At 45.1% G+C, this 16,754-nt stretch overlaps 1 protein-coding gene across 7 annotated transcripts in view; it reads left to right on the top strand.

Annotated features, from left to right (window-relative positions):
* Nucleotides 1-9,513, top strand: part of PRR5 (proline rich 5) — a 58,161-nt gene extending 48,648 nt beyond the window's left edge. For 6 of the 7 annotated variants that reach the window (XM_088150336.1, XM_088150223.1, XM_088150094.1 and 3 more), the window contains 4 exons: nucleotides 770-861; nucleotides 2,496-2,636; nucleotides 6,314-6,452; nucleotides 8,229-9,513. In XM_088150336.1, the coding sequence (XP_088006462.1) occupies nucleotides 770-861; nucleotides 2,496-2,636; nucleotides 6,314-6,452; nucleotides 8,229-8,767 (911 nt within the window). In that variant the 3' untranslated portion in view covers nucleotides 8,768-9,513. The remainder of the gene's footprint in view (nucleotides 1-769; nucleotides 862-2,495; nucleotides 2,637-6,313; nucleotides 6,453-8,228) is intronic. The other variant, XM_088150152.1, reaches the window with a different exon arrangement.
* The last annotated feature ends 7,241 nt before the right edge of the window (nucleotides 9,514-16,754 follow it).

Genomic DNA, 16,754 nt, shown 5'->3' with positions numbered 1-16,754 from the left:
GTTTCGGAGACCTATCCTTTCCCGGAAGGCTGGACCTTAAAATGTTTGGAATGCTTCCGTTGGCAGCCCTCTTAAAATGTGCAGCATGCTATTATCTGAAAATACAGTTTCTGCCGTTTTTTATGCAGGAAGCTGTGCAGGCTTTGAAAATAATTAAAAAGCGCTTGGACCTTGCCCAAGCGTGAACCTGGCATATTTCTGTTATTCATTAAAACAGCCTGTTTTCCGAGCTCCTGTGAAAGTCGGAGGAACCCTTTAAGGAACCCTTCGTGTTCCTTTAAGGCACTGTTTCTCAACCTTAGCAACTTTCAGTTGAGTGGACTTCAACTCCCAGAATTCCCCAGCCAGCCTTGCTGGCTGGGGAATTCTGGGAGTTGAAGTCCACTCATCTGAAAGTTGCCAACGTTGAGAAACACTGCTTTAAGGAATCTCCTCATTAAAGACAACACTCAAAGCAGATGTCTCAGAAACCAGCAGATCCTTTAACTGAGCAAGAAAGTGCCAGGCTCACACCTGTGCAAGGTCCAAAGCCCTTTTTCTTAATTATTTCTGAACGCTGCCTGGCTTGTTATCTACCCTATAACTATACAGTTAGGTCCTCAGGTAGGAAATGTGGTATCCAGACCTGTGGTTTGGCTCCCTTACCTTCCAAGGGAATGGAACCAAGAATTTCCTCTCGTACCTGGGCTTTATGAGAGAGTTGACTTTCCTACCTACATGGTTTGAGAAGTTCCTCAGTTTAACTTAACTTTTTTTTTTTAACTGACAGGACAGAAACTGTTGGACACCTTAGCTGAAACCTGGGATTTCTTCTTCAGCGACGTCCTGCCCATGCTACAGGCCATATTCTATCCCGTGCAGGTAAAATATAATTTTGCTGCTTTGGAATCCAGATAAACCAGAATCCAGATAAATCGGAATCCAGATAAACCAGGCGGTTGATGAAGAGCGCTGCAGGCCATTCGCTGGACAGCCTAGCAAAACGCAATGCAGGAAAAGCATTTAAAATAAAAATGTTCCTCTCTGCTATCCTATTCAGGTTATTCCTCCATTCCTCCCTAGGGCTGAACAGCATTTCAGATAAGAAGGCAAAAAGGCCTTTGGAGCACATCAGAGTGCAAACACAGCCTCTGAAGTTGCCATCTTCTTAAACTGCCCCACTTTCCCTAGGATCTTGCAGCTGCCCTTTGCAGCTCCAGTGTAATTCTAGACAGGGCCCATCTCACATGAGTTAAAAAGAATCAAACTTAGTTTTTAAAAAATGAAAAGAGGAAAGGTAAACATTCCTTTTTAATTTGAAGTAGTCCCGTGCACAACAGTCTGTGGTCAAAGGATTAAAATATCGGGCTGCTCAAATCACAGCGTTATAAAAGAACTTCCAGTAGAAAATGGGACAGGAAAAGGAAACGCTCCAAATAGATCCCAAGATGATGCTAGACTGCTCTTATTTAGAAGCAACTCTGTACAAGAGACGCTAATAGAAAAACAATAATCACCAGAGACTGAAGAGTTCAAAACACACACAGAAAAAGAAATTAAAATTACTGCAGTTCTTAGCTAACGTTTTCCTACTTCTCTAGAGAATAAACTATCCTTGGAGTAATGTGTATCCTCGAAGTAAATTCTGGTTTTCCCCCCAGTCTGAAGCTCTGTTTTTGCCTTTATTTCATGGAACCTTGCACTTTCATAACATTAACCTCCATTTCCACCCCGGCCTTCCATCGGAATTAATAATTGGAACTGCTGTTACAAGGTTCATAAAGGCAACCTTGAGTTGAGCCAGACTCGTGACTTCCTGGACATGTGTGTGTAGTTTTCTTGGCAATAGTACCTGTTTCCCAGTCTACCATTTTTCAACTTCCTGGTCTAGCATTCTGCAGGGCTGGGACTTCTCAGTGGTTTCCCATTCCACTCCTAACTCAGAAATACTTTCTGAAAAATGCTGTTTTGTTTAATGTGCTATGATGAAAGACAGTGTTTTTCAATCTCAGCTATTTTAAGCTGTATGGACTTCAGCTCCCAGAATTCCCCAGCCAACTCCATTCTGGGAGTTGAAGTCCACACAGCTTAAAGTTGCTGAGGTTCAGAGACACTGACATGAGATGTCCATCAGATTAAATGTTGTTGCTTTTGTTTAAGAAGTAGTTGCTTGGGCTCTTATATTACATTCAGCTTTTTGATTGTCCGCTTTGGAAGAATCTGATGTGTTGACCAAAAGGACAGCAGATAGAATAGTAAGAAATTCCCATAAGAGGGGATAACAGACCAATACGATTTATTACAAAGAATCAGCCCAGTTCAAATCTATAAAAATTGCAGCAGAAAACAGGGGCCTCACTGGAGAGTTTACCACGCCTGAATCCCACTATTTTTATTCGGAGTCAATGTCCATGGAACAGCCTCTGGGTCAATCAGTGGCAACCGGGGAATGGGCTTTTTGAGTTTCAAATGGAAGAGTCTGCAAATAATTGGGAATGTCTGTCTGTTTCCTTCAGGGGAAGGAACCCCCTGTCCGCCAGCTGGCCCTGTTGCACTTCAGAAATATTATAACTCTCAATATAAAGCTGGAAGACGCATTGTCCCGTTCCCGCGCAAGAGTTCCTCCTTCAATCGTTCAAATGTTACTCATCCTACAGGTATGGATTTTTGGAGGATGCTTGCTGAAGTTGTAGGTTGGGCAGGGGGGCCGGAAAGTCAAGATGGCACCCCCACACTCAAAGCCCTGCCCCTCTTCTACATGCACTGCGCGTGCAAGGGTTGTGGGAAAGGAACGGGGCTTCAATCCTGTGGTCACAGCCACCATCTTGACTTTTTTTAACCTCCTTCATGGAGGTCCAATCAGTAGAATATTTTATAAGATGTCAAATCGGAGGTAGCATCTCTTTTCTAATCCTTTTCTTGATTCAGGAACGTCAACCCAGTTTTACTCCCCTTCTCCTGGATTTAGGTATTAGACTATGTAGTATAGTGGAGAAGGTGCTGGGCTAGGAGCAGGGAGACCCTGGTTCCAGGACCCCCCCTCAGCCATGGAGGCTCCCCGGCGGGACTTTGGGCCAGCCCCTCTCCCCGAGGGTAATAGTTGTTGAGAAAATCAGGGAGGAAGCCCTATGAATGCCGCTTCCAGCTCCGGAGTAGAAGATGGGAATATAAAATCAGCACATAAGTCCATCAAAATGGCCTTGCTTTCCAAACCACAGTTCTTGCACAGAGCCGTTCCACTTGGTCTGGGTCATCTTAAATAGAAGATCTGATCAGAGTCATGCTTTTCAGTCCTCCTGCTCTTGGGAAACAGTCTGCCCATTAAGGCTGACCCTAAGGAATGGCGTGGCTGGGGTGGAGGACTTTCTGAGTCACTGGCTAGGGTTTGCTCGTGCATTCAGATTGCAAGGCACCAGCCTGGCTGTGGAAGCTTTTCAATTATCTTCTAGGAACTGGGTGAGGCCTCCAAAGATCATGCAGCATTTTAGACGGCATGATGTAAGGTGCTTCTACAGCTGTTGAACATTGCTGGGAAGACACAGAGAGAGAGAGTATAAATAAATAAATGTGTGGTATTTATTATCTTCATGGCATTTTAGAATTGATGTCATGTTTTATAGCCTCCAGAAGTCCCCAGAACGTTTTACAGAAATCTTCCCGGTGAAACGAAACTACATGTTCCCATGTAATGAATGAAAACTGTGCAGCCACTGAGTGGAGAAACAACCAGACTGCTTATTACTTGGAAAAACTTGTCTAAAATATTTGCCATAAAAGAGTGAAGTATCTGGAGGGGTTTTTTTTATTTTTACAGGGTGTCTTCTAACTCACTGCTTGGTTTGTTTAAAGCAGTGTTTCTCAACCTCAGCCCCTTTAAGATGTGTGGACTTCAGCTCCCAGAATTCCCCAGCCAGCAAAGCTGGCTGGGGAATTCTGGAAGTTGAAGTCCACACATCTTAAAGGGACTGAGGTTGAGAAACACTGCTTTAAAGTGTAATTTAAATCCGGCATCTTCAGCCTCAGAGTTTTCCACAATCCCATAAAATTGCCTTTAGGGATCAGTATAGACTAGAACAAAACAAATCGTGACGCTAAGAACATTAAAACAAAAGATCTACAGCGCTTCATAGGAAGAAACCCACAAAGCTAAAAAGCAAGGTCTAATTTTAAAAAAGGGGGTACCTATTCCTATCCTTTGTGCTTCCCAAGGCAAAAGCGGGGGTCCCCAAAAGTCAAGATGCACATAAAAAGGGAGGGGGCTTCCATCACACGGTCACAGCTGCCCCGGGGCCTTTTTCAATCCCTCCGAGGACCTCTTTGGGGAAGCTGGCTTGAGGGCACCTCCATCCGTGGGGTGAGGAGGGGTGTGGGGCACATCCTGGGGACGCAGCAGAACAAAGGGGTGGCCAACCCTAACCCTTGCTTTAGATGCAAGTGGGGAAAAGCTCTCGCTGGGGAGCGTGGAAGTCATCCTGGGCAGACCCCTCTCTGCTGGAAGATGGCTTTGTGCTGCTCGGAGAAGACAAATAGTAATTAACTGCTAAGCCTGGTGCAGCAACGTGCACCAGCAATATTTCTGACCCGTGACTCGTCCTACTTACACTTAAATTGCTTTCTCTGACAGAGTCCCGTTGGGGATACCAGCTCAGAATTGGCCACGCTGGATTGTTTTAACTGGATCGGGGCCCCTTGCTCCCCTCTTTCCGCTTTTCCAGGTTGCCTCTTCCATCCAAATTCAGCTTGCTTTGGGCTGTTTTCGTTCGGCCCTTCCTGCCCCCCGCCCCTTTTTCATTTTTTTAAATGATCCGGTCATCCCCTGCTCCGACCAAAGGTTATGAAAAGGAAATAGCAGAAATGAAAGCGAGATGCTTGTTCAGACTCTGAATTCTTGGCTCCTTTTCAAGCAGCTGGACCATTTCCTTCTGTTTTGTGCAGAGGACCCTCTGCCAAATACAGTGGTACCTCGGGTTACGAACTTAATTCGTTCCGTGACTCTGGCCGCAACCCGAATTGGTCGCAACCCGAAGCAAATTTCCCCATAAGGTTCAATGTAATTACCGTTAATCCGTCCTGGCGTGGAGGACAGGGAGGCGGCTATTGCTTGGAGGGAGAGTCCCCCTCCCTACGACCATGTGTCAGGGGCGGAAAAATGGCCGCGGACCGTGTCACGGGAGGGAAAATGGCCGCGGATCCGGTTCGTAACCCGAGGCGGAGTTCGCAAACTGAGGTAAATTTTTGCAGCCGGAGCTGGTCGTAACCCGAAAAGTTCGTTAACAGAGGCATTCGTAACCTGAGGTACCACTGTACAGGGACATCCTGGGAGGGAGGGGTGTCAAGTCAAGATGGCAGCGGCATGATACCCCCCCCCTTTTTTTATATATGTGCTGCATCACTCCTGTGGGTTGCTATTTTATTTCGCTGCTCGTGTAAAGCTGCCATTGCAGCTCCTTATCACTTACGAATCTCTGGCCACGTTGTGTAAATAATAAAACATGAAAAAGCTAAAACATTTGCTTAGATTCCTATCAATAAGGCAGCAGCCGCTCTCGCCTTTAAAGCAATTCCAGGGAATGTATTCTTTTTCTGAAGTAGGAAGGCATGGCTCAAGCTCTGCCTTTCCTTGCAGATTTAGGTCAAGAAATGAGGATTCTGGGCAACGAGCACACCTGCCTCCTTCCTCTTCCCCGAGTCATCCAAGGTTGACACAAAATGGTCCTTTGTTGTACAAGAATACTTTCTGCACTGTATTGTCAGGGTACTGTTCGCACAACCTGGACTACCTGCTTGCTGAATCAACCCCATTTGCTGGGTTAGTCCAAGACATTGGACCATGAATTGGCCAACGTGCAAAAAGAAACCAGCCAAGTTTAGGAAGAAGATAGATTGAAGGAGAAATAGGTTAGGGGCCTAAAACAGGCAAGGACTTGGGGACCACTGGCCAGCCATCAGGTGATAACTGGGTAGGTTGATGGCCAGTGACCTAGCAGTGTGGATCCCTTGGACCCTCTTAAGGTGAGGCAGCTCTAGTTAGGAAAGTTGGTATGCATCATACAGAAACTGGGCTTGTTGGATGGTATCTCCAGGCTAATCAAATTCTCTCTTGTTAGGTGAACATAGATGGTTGAACCACCTAGTTATCTGCTCTTCAGCCATCCAAGCTAAGGGTTTCTGGTCCAAACTAATCTAACTCCAACGCTGCCCTTCCCATTCATGTCAGTCCAACATGTTATACTTGATAGACAATTGAGGTAGACCTGCTTTTTTATATATATACATATATATTGATCAGTAACTTCAGCATGTACAACCTGGTCTTCTGCTGTTGGTTTTTCAGGGTGTTCATGAATCAAAAGGAGTGACCGAAGATTATCTGAAGTTGGAAACTCTCTTGCAGAAGGTCGTTTCCCCTTACTTGGGGACGTACGGTTTGTACTCCAGTGATGGTGCAATCACACACTCTTCCTGCATTTTAGGTACTACTCATAGAACCTGGCAAATGGCAACATCTCCTCTTTATTTGTGTGGCTTCCTATCACTGGCAGTAGATTTCTCTAGGAGGTCTACAGCTGGAAATACGCATCATAAAAATTAAACAGCACAGTGATAAACATAATAGAAAATAATTGTATTAATACGGTATCATGGTAATCCGACAACATGTTTTACATGGCATCCTGTTCTTAACCACTGTGGTCTCCCAAGGCTTGTTTCAGAATTAAGTCAATCAGCTTTAGGCTTAGTAGCTTACGTGTCAGATACTTAGTACATGTCAGAAAACATCCTGAAACCTAATTCCTGATTTCGTAAGCTTGCTTCTTTACATTTCAAAGTTGAGAAGCACGTGAAAATCGCTCTGCAGTGCCTGGAGAGGAAAAGTTCTTCTGTTCATGAAGGGCATGGACTGTAGAATTGAGAAAGCAGACTTTCCAGGTGGAAGAGGGATACTCCATAGTGGTGAAAGTGTTGGATTAGGAGCAAGGAGACCTGGGTTCAACCCTTTTTCAGTAGTGGAAAGTCTCTCTGCAACTTTGGACCTCAGTCTCTCTCCCAGGAGCCCAGGTGGGACAGTGGTGAAGGTGTTGAGCGAGGAGCAGGAAGACCCGGATTCTAGTCCACCCTCAGGCTCCCTGGTGACTTTGGGCCAGTCCCTCCCTCTCAGCCCGAGAACCAGGGTGCTGCACTGAAAGGGCTGGATTAGAAGTGGGGAGACCCAGGTTCTCATCTGTCCTCAGCCACGGGAATTCCCTGCACGACTTTGGGTTAGTTGCTCTCTCTTAGATCAACCTCTCTCACGGGGTGGTGGTTTGAGGAAAAAATAGGAGGAGGGAGTATGGAATAAAAGACGGAACACAAATAAATAAATAAAATAAAATAAAATAAATAAATAAATAAATACCCATCTCTTCCCGGGGATAATTTCATCTTCTCTAGCATTGATTCTCAAGGGAGTTAGACATGTGCAAACATACACACTTGTGCAAACTTCCTATGTAGGCGGCATGAGGTAGGGAGAAAAAGAAGACTACAAGGGAGAAAGCAAAACAGAAGAAAATCAAAATGCCCATCCCTTAAATGCTTGGCTGCCTGGTCTCTAGTTACGTCCTTTCTGAAAACTTCTCGTCAGTCAAAGAACGGTGCTTGTTCCAGGAAATGTATTCAGCTAGTGCCACCTAGTGGCTGCTCTGAAAAGAAGTTCCTGAAGCTAAAATGGTGTGGATCTACACCAGTTTCCGGATAGGAAACTACCAACGAGGTTGTGTTCCTTCAGGGAAGAACAGGATAAAACATACAACCGAACTAATAAAAAGGCGAAGTTAACAACTCCTGCACTAACAGACAGTAAACACCAGGCTTCTATTTGCAGAGGCCGAAAGTTAATATAAGGACTGGACGCAATGTTTGGAAGGTAGGCAGTACTGATCCACAGAGTCCTGGGAAGCGAAGATAATAAATAGGAGACTTCCTTCAGATTATGTGCTTTTGCTTCACGTCCAAGAGAGCCAGACAGGCCTTGGGCAGAACCAGATGCTCACAGGGGAAACAGGCCGGGCAAGATTAGCGAGGGAGATGGAAAGTGGGAAGGGAAAAAAAACACGGGAAGTTGAACGGTCAGGAAAAAACAGAGACAAATGTAAGAAAAGGAAGTTCACGCACTGTTTGAAGGAGCCATCCAAATAGTTGGGCGCAGACCTTTTGTGGTGGCTAGGGACAGAGTGAGGATTTTAATTGTTCTCTGTGTTTGTTAACAGAAAAACGCTTCTTTCGGCGCTCTAAATCAGGGGACATTCTTGCTAAGAATCCGGTGGTGAGATCCAAAAGTTACAACAACCCTTTGTTGACTCCCGTAGCCGAGTATGAAACGGAGGGGGCCGCCGCCAACGGCTCGGGCATCCGACGACACTCGGTTTCCGAAATGACCTCCTGCGCCGAGATGCCGGGCTACTCCAATCTCACGACCATCACGGACAGTGGATCCAAGAGCTCCATGCTCACCATGAAGATCCCCCCATCAGGAGAGCCCGAAAGGCTTTCGGCCGGCTCGGTGCAGTGCGTGTCTGACCAGTCGAAAGGACTCTTCTATCCCCGAGAGAACCCAGCCAGGGCGCTGGAGTTAGGCAGGGACTCAGACTTGCTTGCCATTGCCCCCACGGCCAGCCCTGAGAACATAGTGGACCAGATTTTAGAATCGATTGACTCCGATTCGGATGGCATTTTCATTGATTTTGGCCAAAACTGCTCTGGCTCGTCCGGATACAATATGGATGTGAGCAGGCAAAGCGTCGTCTGAAGGAGTTGCGCTTTGCAAATCCACCAGCCTCTTTTGGGTGGGTGGAGTAAGAACGTTGCCTGCCCTTCCAGGTCAGATAAAGAGGGTGTCCTCACCCCAGAGAAACGTGGATCATCCTGGCTTGGGAAAATGGTGGTACCGCTGAATCTTTGTTGTCAGGTTGCATCCGTTGTAGGCTAAGTTCATGAAGCAACATTGAGGTCCATCCGTGACCAGTCTGAGCTATGGGCACCCATGGAGCTCTGGTTGTGCAGCCAGGTTGAACTGAACCACAAAGAGTAGCAGGCCTGAGATATTGTCTGACCTTCAGCCTACTTTAATGTCCTGTAAAGGGGCCCCCTCCTCTTGCGATGTGACTTGCCAAAAGGGTGGCCTCCCATGATTGCATTCTTTCCTAGCGTTCTCCTGATTTCAGTGTTCAGCTCGCTGCCCGGCAGCTCCTTCCTCAGGATTGTGGGTCTTCTGCATTCCTGCAGGAGTCAGCAAACCGGAACCAAGTAGAAAAAGCAAGAGGTCAGTTGCCAGTTTGAGAAGCATCCGTGTCATTCTTTCAGTGGATATTCTTGACGTAGAGTAGGACTTGGATGACTTCCCAAAAGTCCTGGTGTGATAGTTTAGAACAGAAATAGGCAGCTTTTGAGGCTCAAGGACTGGACAAACTGGTGAATGATGAACTGGGACTAGGACAGATGTGTACACACACATATGTACACATATGCATATAACTAGCCACCCATGTGCAAAGCCTCTGTCCAAGCATTTGTGACACCACCAACTTTGCTGGAGAAGGACGTTGAAGTCCCCTCCTTGCCTGCCTATCCCCTCTTGACTTGTCACAGCCGCGGCCAGTTTTCAGAATGGGCCCTCTTGTTGCACAGCCCTTGCAACACTACAGTTCTCTCAAAGGAGGAGACAGTTGTGTTGCTGGGCCATCCAGAAAAGTTGCAGTAATTGCGGAGTCCCCTCTGTCAGGTCTCCATGGCTGGAAGATTCTCATTTACCCTTGTCTGAACGGTTGAGCCAGAATGCAGAGAATGTAAATCATCAGGGGGGACGAGATGGATTAGTAATAAGAGGAAACATCCTTTTGACAGGATGATATTGTAAGAGAGTGTGAGGGTTTCACAGCAGCCTGGGTTAACTTCTGAATTACCTTCTTCATTCATTCAAGGATCGACAACTATTGTATGTGGCTCCCCTTTCCAGGAATTCAGTAAAAACGGGGCTTCTTGGTGTGTTTATCCTTATCTCACGGTGTCATAGCCAGAGGTAAATGCACAAAGAGAGCTGCGACGTTGACAAGTTGGATCAGGGGCAAGTGCCTTGTTTTGGAAAGGGCAGGACTCAGGAGCACAGGTTCCTGCCACTAATAAGGGACATGGGTGCTTTCAGTCCCTGAGCACTACGAAGGTGGGAATCCTGGCTTGGACCCTTGGAAAGAGCAAATCTGGGATATCCCGGTGCTCCCCGACGTCAGACCGTTGATTGTATGAACTGATCTCTTGACAAGCTCCCACGATGGATACACAGAACGAGTTACCTCTGTGTCCCGGGGAAAGCAACGAGCGAAATTAAGCATGACGAACGTGAGTCTCGCTGAGTGAAATGATATTTAGACGGACCTCAGTTGTACTTAACAGTGTACAACGTCAAGCTTCAAGTGACGTTTGGTGGCTTGAAAACGATATTTGTGGTGCTTCATCAGCAGTCCTTCATTCATATTTGCCAGTCGGCGTTACCACCATCGTACATGCATGTGTGAAAAAGTCCCTAGCATACATGTTGGGGAGAAGCGTCATGTAAACATGCCCTCTTCCACCTCGCTGCCTTGGTAAGTTCCTAAATAGGAAACCATCTTATGGCAAACCATGTTAGAAAGTCCAGCTTTCCCATCGAGCTAACTACCATTGTCGCTGCTTCCCTTAACGCGAAACCCTGCTCTTCAAAAGATAAAATGTGTCTTCAGGCTGCAAAAGGAAGAAAGGGGGTTTTAATTTTTAAACCGTTGTTCCAAATATAATAGAAGTTGATTGATTTATAGCAGCTACTATTTTTTAATGACTCTCAGTACATCCACACTTCTTTCACCAATCAAGTGAAATTTGTAAAACTAATTTAAATAAATAGTGTGCTTGCTACTGAATATGGTTGACAGCCGGTGTCCAGAGTGTTTTTTTAGAAAGAAACAGGACAGGGTTTGTATCAGTGTGATCGTTATTCATTTATCTGTGTTACATGTGATTGGGGATCCAATGGAGATGACCCAAGGTGGTTTACAGCAGGGTCAATAAAATACACAACCACATAAACCAAAAAAAAACCAACAAAAAAAAAAAACCCACAACACAAAATGTCTAACCCATAGCATTATTCCCCAAATGAAATAGTCCAGACCTAAAGATGGTTTAAAAGGTGGTCCAGAAGTACCATGACCACCACAACATCTGTTAGGACAGGATGGTTTTAACTGCCGCTACAGAAGGCCAAGTGAACCTCATAAGTTGCTCCACAGTGTTGGGGTCCCTTCTGAGAAGGCTGCCTCCAAATCCCCACTGCCCCATACTCTTGTGGGTGAGGAACAGGATGGGCTGATCCTAGTTGGAAGAGGTGGCCCTGAAGGGGGAGTTGATGGGTTAACTCCAGCACTTTAAATCCAGCCTGGAAATGGATGGCTATGGGCACAGCGACTGCCACCCTGGTGCTAAATGACTTACCCTTGCCATCACCACCTGGAGCAACTGCAGCTTCTGGATCATCTTCAAAGGCAGTCCCATAGAGAGCGTGTTGCGGTAGTCTAAATGTGCAGTGATAGCGGCATGAGTCACCATCATCCATGGCCTCCACGTGCTGCTAAAGCAAGAGCTGTGAGTGCAGGGTTTCTCTGCGTCTTGCTTCTGAACACTTTCACCTCTTGTTTCCTTGTGGATGGCCAGCAGTGCAAGGCCAAGGCCATCTTGGGAAACATTAACAGGAGCATGGGGTCCTCCCCAAAAGTGGGGGGGGGGATAAATAATTGTTCTCTACTCTGCTCAGGTCAGACTCTACTTGGAATATTGTGTCCTGTTCTGATGCCACTGTTCAAAAAGGACAGTGACGCATTGGAGCAAGTCTAGAGAAGGGCTACCAAGATGGGAAGGGATCTGGAAACCAACCCCTGTGTGCAATGGTTGAAGGATCTGAGTATATTTACTCTACAGAAGAGGAGAGATACGATAGTCGTCTTCCAATACCTGAATGGTTGTCAGACAGAAGAGGGAGGGTGCTTAAACTATATTGCCAGGGGACTGGGCCCAGAACAAATGGGTTTAAATTCCAAGGAAGGAGGTTCAGGTTAGACCTCAAGAGGGACTTGCCAACTGTATGAGCTGGCAGCCGGTAGAACAGGTGCCACATGAATGGTGAGTTCTCCCTCACTGGAGATCTTCAAACAGAGGGTGGCTGGACATCTCTCAGACATGCTCTTCTGGATCCTGCAGGAAGCAGGGGTTTACACTGGATGACCTCTAAGATTCCTTGTTCTGGCATCTTCTCAGAGTGGTTTTGAAAAGTGAAGTTCCTTCAGAGAGTCATGTTGTGTCACTGTTTTCAACACCATTCTGAGGAAGACCCAGAACAAGATGCTGAACCAGGGTGCTCTCTGAGCCTTTTCGGTGAACTATTGGAGGAGAGGGGGAGCAGGCCATTTGGGTGATGGGCTGGGCAAAGATGGGGTGGGGGCTTTGCTTGTTACAATCTGGTGGCCCATTGTTGTTTACCAATTGGATCAACCATGTGCTCAGGATGATCTATTAATCCCTATGAACATGGAGACCATCCTAACCTAAACAGCACCTTGACTAGGGAAGAGCTCTATGGTGCCTTATGGACATTGTTTATCTTGCCTAATTTGATGACGGCAAGAAGAGATGGATTACTGGGGAGGACTTCCAAATTCATCTCATTTCTTGGTTACTGCTCACCTCCATCTCAAATCTTTAGCCTCCTTTGCCAGGACCTGCGTCTTGAAAACCTTTTGCCAGCGGAAGAGCTGGAACGAATTCCCATTCTCTTAATGTGATAGAACAAGACTCACTTTTGTATGTGTGTGACCAGTTGGGGTGTGCGTTGCAAGCATTGCAGAACAGACAAGAATGCAATCGATTGTATTTTTCCCACCCATGCATTTGCCTGCCAGGAAATCTGCATCTAATTCGTTTCTGCCAAGCAGGCAGAACTCACGCCTGAAGCGGCAGTCTTGATAGACATTGTTAGCTATAATTATCTTCCATTATTCTTGGTCTATTATGGATTTGTATTTTGGCATGAGTTTCTGGGCACAAGGAGGGAAACTCAATGAGCTGCATTGCTGAGATTAGCAGACGATTCTTGGCTGGTTGCAAAGCTCATTTGCTTTGATTGCGATTCCTCACAACAGCTTGGAATCACTTGAGCGTGCAGCAGGCCATCATTTGCTTCTACTGTAGTGACATCAAGGTGGGTTGGTATTGGTCTTTTAATCTGCATGTTGGTTTGTCTGCTTAACATTTAACACAGCACGGAGAACCTCAGTTGATGTCCAAGGGTCGAAATCTAGGAGGCACTGTTCTGTTGCCCAGATGCAACGCAAGTTTGGTTGAATGTAGGGATGTCCACCGTATGTGGTCAAAAACAGTCAAGGTAACAGCTGTGGCAGTGTGATCAATGGGTATCCCATTTTTTATGTGGGTTGTGTTTTTGTGTAAAAAAACAGGTGGAACGGACCTTCTTGACTCCCTTGACCGTACCCCACAGACACCTCTGGTTGAATGGTGGTCATGCCTTCCTAAACCTAATCTCATTCTGGGGATTAAGTTTCTGGGCCCAATAAACCCAGAAACAAAAAGCAAATTGTAATTCTTATGCCGCGACTAGAAAGAGTAGCCTTCTGTATAAAATGGAATTATTTTCCTCTTTGCTGAATGTTCAGGGCAGCATTCAAGCTCTGAATTCCTTACAGCAAAAAACGTATAAAGTGCTGCACGCATTCATTAGGCACAGTTACAGGATCAGAGACAGATTTTAATCTGATTGTGGTGTTTTATATTCTGGCCAGCACATCAAGAGTGAATTTCAGCAGGAAAAAAAATTATACAAACATTAAGACTATTGTTTTAAAATGGGCCCTTCTCCTTTTTGTACCCTGGACCCTTTTGAGAATCTGGTGAAATCTACAGATCCTTTCTCAGAAAAATGCTTTTAAATACATAAAATAAAATGCACACCTTTTGTACTACTTAGGAAACAAATTAAGCTCAATGCAGTCATCAATATTTATTGTTGTTTTATTGTGAACTTCCCAGAGTCACTTTTTCGTGAGATGGACAGTATCTAAATTTGAAATATAAATAAATAAATAAATATAAATAAATCAAAATATTTTAAAATAAGAAATATAGTAATATACATGTTCATTTATTAATATATTTGCGTATGATTCATATTGCAATAGTAATATATATGCTTCTTTATTAATCCATTAAATCAATAACAAGACAATGCCTTTTACAGGGCATAATCATGAGATTTCTTGAAATTAAAAACATTTTTGGAGTCTAGAGGCCATAAATTACTTCTTTGCCCACATTCTTTATTGAATGAAAAGGTACATTGAGTTAGAGGTTACTTAAAATAAAGGTGTAATTTTTTTTACCATCCAAGTTCACAGACCTTCTGAAATTTATCCTTTTTTAGGGCGGGGGGTGGACCCGAGGCTAAGCACTCCTGTTTCAACTGAAGTTAAAAGAATTAATTCTAGATCCATTGCAAGGAAATGAAAAAGCAGGATATAAATTTTTTTGTTGTGCTGAATGTGCAAAAATGGATAAAAGGAAAATAGAAACAATGGAAGGAGAAACAGGGAAGGCCACAAGGATCCTTGTGGATCCAGGATCTATCACAAAAAGCTTGCATGGCAATCGTTAACGTGTTCAGAAATGATGCCTGATTAGAGCAGACTTTCTCTCCACCCCAAAGGAGCAGTTAAATATTGTGCCCACTAAGTCATTGGCATTTAAGAGGCAGCTAAAAAAAAAAATGAATGCATTGGAGGTCACTGATGTAAACAGAAATGAGCAAGATGGTTTTTGGGGTGTCTGTGGGGTGTGTGCCAAAAACATCAAAACGGCAGCCACCATCTTGTCTTTTTTGATGCACACTCACACCCCTGTCCTGCAGGTGCCTCTGAGCCTCTGAAGAAATGATGCCAGGGAAAAGTAAGAGATAAGGAAAATAATTGGTTAAGTGAAGGGTAAAGAATATGGAACAGTATCATTCCAGGCTGAATATTTATTTAGCTTATTTGTCAGATTTCTATGACCGCCCATCTAGTAACTCTAAGCAGCTAATAACATACAGGAACATAGTCCAAATACATATCAAAAAAAGGTTATATTACCTGTGCAGAAGGATTGTCCTTTAGCAATAAATGAGCAAAAAAAACAACAACAACAACAACCCTATCATAAAAGTTCTAGACTTCAAAACGCCTGGAATAATTTCGATATCCAGGCAGTCATGGTTAATTTTTAACTAGGAGTACCTTTTTCTCCAGTGTACCCAACTATAAGTCAGTAGTTCCAGCAAAGCAAAATCATAAAAGTTAAAAGGAGGCTTCAAGCGTGCAGGCTTTTCCTTTCTGGACACGCAAACCCAATTTCTCTCTGCCAGAAACGCCAAGAAAGGCAAGGCCCGTCTTAGTCGATGTTGAGCGTTGCTGTTCCTCGCTCTCGTTATGGGGAGTCGAAGCAACACCTTGAACATGGCAGGATCCGATGTGCCCATCTGCTCTCAAAAGACATTTCCCCTCTTTCGGGGATGTCTGCAGGAGGGGGTCCAAAAAGTCAAGATGAAGACCACGTGAAAAGCAGGCAGAGCTTGGACTTCACCACTGCGGGCACCATCTTGACTCTTTTGACCCTAACTTGCAGATACCCCTGGCTGGAGAAAGGCACTGAGTTACCACGTTTCATTATGATGGGAAGAGACAGGAAAAGATTTCAAATGGTAATTAAACAAGGCAGATGTCACTTCTGTGAACTGTAGGAACATCCATGCACAGACTTTCTTTTTCTCAGCTGGAAAAAGCAACCAAGTTTTCAAAGGTGTCCCTTGATCTACTGGAGGAGAAAAAGTGTCCAGAGTGGGAGGTGCTTTCTTATTTATTAATTATTTGCTAGGATCCTGACCGCCTGGACCTTGGCTCAGAGCTGAGGCTTTCATGCAGGGAACGGATAAAATAAGACGTTGCCGTGAGACTATAAACCAGCCACTTCTGATTCAGCGGGAGGTGGGTTTTCTTTTTGAAACAAGCCACTTGGGATAAATACCAAACCCATATTAGGGGTATGTGGTCTCCTTAGGAGATTCCTTTAGAGTCATCGGTCCAACCTGCAGTGGGATCTGTAACCTCCTGGAAAACAGATCTGCAGGTTCAGTGAAGTCAAGTGTTGAAATGAAGCGATGTCTCAAGCATTAAGGGGTTCTCGGTTCACACAAAATGTCTGATTGTTGGAGTCTTGCACTGGGCAGGGTTTGGACTAGATCAGTGTTTCTCAGCCTTGGCGGCTTTCAGATGGGTGGACTCCAACTCTCAGAATTCCCCAGCCAGCCATGCTGGCTGGGGAATTCTGGGAGTTGGAGTCCACCCATCTGAAACTGCCAAGATTGAGAAACACTGGACTAGATGCTCTTCAAACTTACATTCAGTGATTCCGTGGACATCTTAGGTCACCGTAAATGTCGGTCTTTCAGGCGGTCTAACAGTTTTTCTGGTTCCCTAGCAACCAGCTCATCTTAGCCAATCTTCTCCAAATTGCACGGGAATAATGGCGCTCAGCTTCATTCCCAAGAAGATGACCAAAAAAATCAAGATATTTGTGGCTCTATTTGTACCCGACAAAGCCCTCAGCAGGGGTCCTATCTGCCCAGCTTATTTAGGCATTGAAGCGAAGCAGACAGGCCTGCCCCTAAT

This window comes from Python bivittatus, unplaced genomic scaffold (genome assembly GCF_059951505.1).
Source record: "Python bivittatus isolate LINGU-HERP-01145 unplaced genomic scaffold, Pbiv_v1 ctg000010_np1212, whole genome shotgun sequence".
Lineage (NCBI taxonomy): Eukaryota > Metazoa > Chordata > Lepidosauria > Squamata > Pythonidae > Python > Python bivittatus.
This window is presented reverse-complemented; position numbering and strand designations above follow the sequence as displayed.